General features: G+C 41.8%; 2 protein-coding genes across 2 annotated transcripts; both read right to left on the bottom strand.

Moving 5' to 3' along the window:
- Positions 1 to 1,031: 1,031 nt before the first annotated feature.
- Positions 1,032 to 2,607, bottom strand: hmx4 (H6 family homeobox 4). The gene is made up of 2 exons (XM_075464514.1): positions 2,258 to 2,607; positions 1,032 to 2,109 (listed from the first exon to the last, which is right to left on the bottom strand). The coding sequence occupies exons 1-2, from the start codon at positions 2,478 to 2,480 to the stop codon at positions 1,553 to 1,555; spliced, it is 780 nt and encodes a 259-aa protein (XP_075320629.1). The 5' UTR covers positions 2,481 to 2,607; the 3' UTR covers positions 1,032 to 1,552.
- Positions 2,608 to 4,045: 1,438 nt separating this feature from the next.
- hmx1 (H6 family homeobox 1) lies at positions 4,046 to 6,152 on the bottom strand. The gene is made up of 2 exons (XM_075464513.1): positions 5,852 to 6,152; positions 4,046 to 4,668 (listed from the first exon to the last, which is right to left on the bottom strand). The coding sequence occupies exons 1-2, from the start codon at positions 6,150 to 6,152 to the stop codon at positions 4,046 to 4,048; spliced, it is 924 nt and encodes a 307-aa protein (XP_075320628.1).
- Between the last annotated feature and the right edge of the window lie 350 nt (positions 6,153 to 6,502).

Below are 6,502 nucleotides of genomic sequence, written 5' to 3'. Positions count from 1 at the left end.
ACCACTGATCATAAGGAGATATTTAGTGATACTATCTCACAACCAAACATGTTGAGCCTAACATCATGTGTGCTTCATTCGGCCACTTTCTGCATGGCTCTGCAGTTTTATATATTTAGTTTCTCAGCAAGATATAGATTTAGCGTCATAGTGCTCGTCTGACAGTGTACTCTATAATCGATACATACATAATTAAGATATATCCAGATGCATTTACCCAGTAATATAGAAGGACATGAGTCTCAACTCTTATCCCGATTCATCACTACTTTCTCTGTAACTTGACGTACTTCAATTGTGAGACGAAACATTGAACTCAACAGTAACATATTTGTGCTTTTTTTTTGTAAATGGAAATTAATTTGTATCATTTATGTAATCAGAGGCACATGGATCAATTTTGATATTGACATCCACTGTTTTTTTTGTTTTTTTTAAGTAGTTTGCCCCAGATGTACTGATGTTACCAAAGCATTTAGGATTTATCTGTTAACGGTTCCTTGTAATTTTCACATTCAGCTGGTATGAGTTTTACAAATGTTCCTGATTTGTTTCATATTGAAAATACTTTCCTCTCAGTCAGGAAGCAGTAAGCTGTGATATGCCAGTATTTTTTATTATTTTTTTTTTGCAGTGCTAAATAGAAAAGTTGTCCTACAAGCAATGTTGAGAGTTTGCAAACATGCTGTTATTTATAACCAATTTACATCAAGCGTGCTTTAATGACTGAGACCAGATATTAAAGTTTTAGCGTTGATTCAAGTATTTTCAAGCCAGTAGTACCTGTTCATCAAATAGTATATCTTTGTCATATATGTGGTTACTTGTCATATCCATGTAGAACTATATAATAAAATCCCTAAGTACTGTGAAAACTGCTGTCTGGATTTTAAAAATGAATTTGTTTTGTTTAACAGTTTGCTGTCATAATACATCATAAAACGGTTTATCTCAAAGCACTGAATCAATTCTGTCAAATCTTTGAAGATGTTTTAATTACAGTTTCAGTAAAAGGTGTAATGAGCCTCAAAGTGGAATAAAGTAAGAATATTAAGATACTCAGAAAAAAAGAAAAAAGGAACATGCGTGAAACAAAATATAATGCTATTACATTCATTTAAATACATATATCATTTCAGTAATTCAAAATGCATTATGATACAGGAATTGCATGCAAATAGGCTTTAATTTCTTTGGTGGCTTAGGCTGCTGGAAACGTTGTCAATAATAATAAAACAATAATAAAATATTAATACAATGTAAACAATAAGATGTTATAAATGATACTGTTTTAGGCCTCCCTCCTGACTATCATCTGTGTAGCCAGCTATTTGCTATAAACCGTGTCAGGCCTATACAAAACCCATAACTTTGACTGAAAATAAATAATGCCGAATATACTCGTGATAATACTTCTCTTCCATTGTACTTGCTGTCCTCATAAAAAAGTTTAGGCCGCATGACCATTCTCACCGTTGCACCTTACATGCTTGAAAAACTTGGCAACAAACCACTCAAAGTGTGTCTTTCACGCGGGGAATCATTGACACCGTCATACGTCCCCGTCATACAGGCTGAAGTACTTGCTGGCGTTTGAGAAGCAAAGATAAGGCGTGCTGCTGCCCGGGTACACAACGGGCAGGGGCATGGGCAGCAAGCATCTCCCCAGCAGGTTGCTCTCTTTGTACAAGGCCGGGAGCTGCCCCACCACCACAGGCTTTACAGTCTCGGGGAACTCGCTAACTGGTCCGTCGATTTCGGTCGAGATTTGTCGTTTTAACTTATTCCTGCGGTTCTGAAACCATATCTTCACCTGGGTCTCTGTGAGCTGCAGGGAACTGGCAAGGCAAGCGCGCTCTGCGCTGCTTAGATAGCGTTTCATGTCGAAGGTAGACTCCAACTGAAAAATCTGTCTTTTGGAAAAAATGGTGCGCGTCTTCTTTTTCGTTATTATTTTGCTCTTTTTGGTTGCGCTCCCTCCTTTTGCAGCGCTGGAGCTGCTATCGTCGCAGCTGCTGTCTCCGCTCTCGCAGCGCGCCTCCGTCGCCTTCCTCTGGCTCCCACAGCTGGTGACAGATTCCGTTTCTCTGCTGCAGTTTGTGAACAACTCTGCAACAACAATAAAACTCCGTTTAAATCCACGTGTAAGCCACAGACTCGCCTGAAACGAATACCATCATACGCGAACTGCAGGCAATTTAATGAAGAGCGGAGGTGAGAGAGGAACTCTCAACTGTAAAATCAGGACTCTTCCTACCTCTTTCATTCAGCCTGCTGTCCGGGTCCGGCCTCTGCTCGGGTCTTTTCTCCTCGCTGTGGCTCTGGAAACTTTCTTTACACATCGCTGTGCCCAGTTCATCCTGCAGTCCGGCGGGCTGACAATAGTCACGACTTCTCCCACTTGTTTTGAGGTTGAGGATGTTGTCAATTGTGAATTTCAGAGAGGCGGTGGGTCGACATGGTGCTTCTGCTTTGTTCATATTCTCCCAGGCGGTATTCCTCTTTTGGGTGCCTGCTTCCTCGACTACTGTCCTTTATTCTAAACCGAGATGTTAATGTCACCACTAACGTTTGGATACTCCTCGCAGCATAGCAGCATCCACTGGGCAGACACTGCTGGGCTGACTGTGCCCTGCTCCCACTGCTGCTACACGAACAGGACGGAGCGCTTTGTCATCGCTGATTGGTTCACAGGAGCGTTCAGCGAGGACCAATAGCTGCGAGAGAAGAGTAGAAGGGAGGACAGGGGAGTGTTTCGCCCTCCCTTTTCCTCACACTTCTCATCTTCATCCATCTGCTGTAGGGAGAACAGGGGTTCCGGAGCCCAGCAGAGGGCCCCCAGCCATAAAGCAGAATAAATAAATGTGTTATTTAGAAAGATATATAGTAGCCTAACTATTGAACATAAAACAGAGTGAAATGTATGGTTTTGCTGGAGTATGGGCGAGGGACGTTACTTTTTAACAAAGCGAATGTCACATACATTTCAGCCCTTGTTTTGAAAGTTTTAATGATCATGTTGTGACCTTTTAGCTACTTCTCTAAGTGTTTTTATGCTCTATTGTACCTTGACTTTGTGTGCAGTGCTTTGTTCAGCTGTGGTTTTTTTAAATGCTAGATCAATTTGACTTGACTTTATTTTACATGGTGTCCTCAACTTATAACTTTTGTGGATTTATTCATTGTCGTTCGTGTGTGTGTGTGTGTGTGTGTGTGTGTACGTTTTTTATTTTTTTTTATTTGCATCATATTTCTAAAAAACACATTTTCAATTAGATTTGACTTGTTGTGTTTAAAGATGTTAAAGTGCCATAGGAGAGTACAAATGAAATATATTTCCCTTTCTGCCATGTAGCCTTCACAATGTTTTGTTATTCTTCTCATTTAAGCGGATATTCATGAAACCTTATCTATATTATTTATTCTAATTTGTTCTTTATTCTAATTTATGCTATGCATGTCGTGCATATGAACATGAGACAAAACTTACAACTTGCAACACATCTTCAAGTTGTGCGTTAAGGCCAATTATTTATCTTGTGAAAATGGCACATTTTTAAGTCCTCTGTTCATTTGGAATATATGGATTCTTCTCATTCTCAGCACATAGGCTAAATATGCAAAACATGATTATGATAACTAGAAATTAAGAGGCGTATGAGATCTTGTGTGTATAAAAAAACCCAGAAAAGCAGATAGTTTAGTGCTTTGTTTTATTTTTATGTGAAAAAGTGACAAAGTTGGAAAAAATCTGTGGCTTTAAATATAAAAGTTTGCAAAAATATGGGCATTCAAATGTACAGTACATGAAGTGCTTTCGGACACCTTTGCCCTCAGTCTTGCCTTGATTTATATTAAGTGGACAATCTAAAACAGAGCCTTATGAACAGAAATGTAAAGATAATTAATTACTTTGTGTCACAATTCTGGACTCTTCGGCTCATATCTTTGGATTCAGACAGTTCTTCGCGGCATTTTGGGTTATTGCACTATTGATGGAGTGAATTCATGTAACACAGTTTCAGGTGTCAGTTCCGTACAGTCTTTACACCAGGCCAGTCATCTGCGATCGTAACATGCTCATAGAATGAGCAAAGGACGACAGAGGGTAGTTGATGGAGCCGGAAAAGCCCAGCACATGTGGAGAAAGTGGATGTCCGTTTAAGCTGAAACCCAATGCTGCAGTGGGTGTAGGTCCCTCGTGATAAAGTATAGGCACCCTGACAATCCGTTGGTTCGAGTTTGGGAGGTGTGCAGTCTCTAGATCCGCCGTAAGCTGTCTCTTCCACTTATTCCTCCTGTTCTGAAACCAGATTTTGACCTGAGTCTCCGTCAGGTGAAGAGACGCTGCCAAAGCCGCTCTCTCCGAGCTGCTCAGATACCGTTTCACATCAAAAGTGGACTCCAGCTGAAACACCTGGCTGCGACTGAAGACGGTCCGGGTTTTCTTTTTCCGGGTGGAGCTCGGGTCAGACGATGCGTCCTGCCCAGATCGTGCGTCAAAAGCGTTTGGCGCGTCCTCGTTGTCGTCTGTGACGCTGCTGTCGCTGGTTTTTCTGTCGGTTTCGTCGCTGCTCTCAGTTATCGACTCAGAAACAGCGGGTGATCCTCTGTCACTGGTTGATGTTAAGCAGCTTGGAGCCTCTGAACTGGTGTTGCCTTTTGGACCTTTAGTAGACAAAACAACGTGACAGCCTTGGTGTAGGGATAAAGGCAAACACCAAAATATATACCAATATACAACAATATTCACCAATAATATTTTTTTCACTGCTTGGCTTTCGAATAGGCTGTATTGTTGTTTTGTTATGAAAAATTAGGCTACGCATGAATGAGACCACAGGAAGTAAAAACGATTCACCTGAAAAAAATGATAAAAATCATTTTAAAGGAACTAACACATATCATTTGACATTTTTCTTCCTCAAAGATGACTCTGTCTGTATATTTTCATTGTTATTACCGAGTTAGGATGAAGTAGGACAGCGTATTTAAGTGAATTGCATAACATCGGATCCGTTAATCGAAGCTGCTTCAGACCCCAAAACTGAACCCTAAACATAACACTTCGTACGCTTCTATATATCTTCGTTATATAGTAAAATGGACCATCAACAAGTTAATACCCAAGTAGTGTGGGCATTATTGATCAGGAGCTTCTACCAGGAGGCAGATGTAATACATGGCATGCGCCTGGCACGCAAGTGAGCGAGAAGTACTTTGTGTTGATGTGAGGTGCATGTCAGTGGCACAAAATGGCACAAAATGTGCGTAAAGGCGTCGTGTTGACGTGTTTTGGTTGTGTGGCATTTGAGCGTAATCCATGTACGTAATCCCCTCAGTGTGTTATGGATCTCAGTATGAAGCAAATACCCGGTGTGTGATACAGAGGAGGAGGAATTCATGGCGACATGAATTATGTGTTGTACACCCGAAGACATGCCTCGGACTGTGTTACTTTAAAGTTTTGATGAGTGCAAACACACATTACAAGTCAAGCGCACATTAGTAGGCTATTTCGGGTTTTGTAGGACTAGATCAGTTTAACGGAGAGAAAATCCACAACTGAAATTGTCTGGGCTCCAAATCCGGCACGGTTGATTTTTGTTTACAACTTTCAGTGTGAGCTAGACCTTTTATAAATAAGAAACGACCGAACCTCGTATATTTAAAAAAATATTGGCATAAATCTCTAAGAAATATCCAAAAGCTACATGTGCTTTGTGCTTTGTGCAGCCTCTTACGCTGCTCATATAGGCTATTTTACCCTTAGCTTGATTAATTGCATGAATGCTTTACACATCGTGGAATTTACATTTTTCAGCACGCGTAAAAGCGAGTCTGTACTCACTCTGTGGTATTCCCAAAGGTCTGAAACACAGTGTAGATTCCACGCAGTTCCACTGCAACGACGCGTTTCTGTACGAGGACAGTGCTCTGAAGCTGGAGCCATGGGCCGCTGGGTCACTCTTTTCGGCGTGAAGTGCGTTGAAATGTCGCTCGATGGAAAAAATGTCTGCACCAGCCTCTTTTCCACCGCTGCCCACCACCGACTCCTGCCCACCCCGCCCCGTGCCCAGCAGATTGTCGATAAAAAAAGACGACGCCCTCGTTGAAGCGGGAGTCTGGTTGTCTGTCAGTTTATCCTGCATGTTTTCCAGATGTCAAGCTGCCGTTACGTAAAACGCCGGATTCTCCTTTGATGGTGAGTGTGGACGATCTTAAGTCCAAGCAGTCATTTCATGCGCCGCTGTTTGTGAGAACGAGGAGTCATGGCAGAGATGGGAAACTCCTCTGTGCCAGAGGGATGAGAGGGAGACGGAGATGGAAGCAGCAGAACAGTGAAACGTCAAGTCAAAGATTAATGAGCCGAGGCTATCCAGCGATTGGGCGAGCACAATAGTAAATGGGGCTTTCCAAGGAAAAGAGAATTACTGTCTCATGCGTCTGCCTCTGTCAGTGTGTGTGTGTGTGTGTGTGTTCATTTGCAGACCCATCCCCT

Source organism: Odontesthes bonariensis, chromosome 4 (assembly GCF_027942865.1).
Source record: "Odontesthes bonariensis isolate fOdoBon6 chromosome 4, fOdoBon6.hap1, whole genome shotgun sequence".
Lineage (NCBI taxonomy): Eukaryota > Metazoa > Chordata > Actinopteri > Atheriniformes > Atherinopsidae > Odontesthes > Odontesthes bonariensis.
This window is presented reverse-complemented; position numbering and strand designations above follow the sequence as displayed.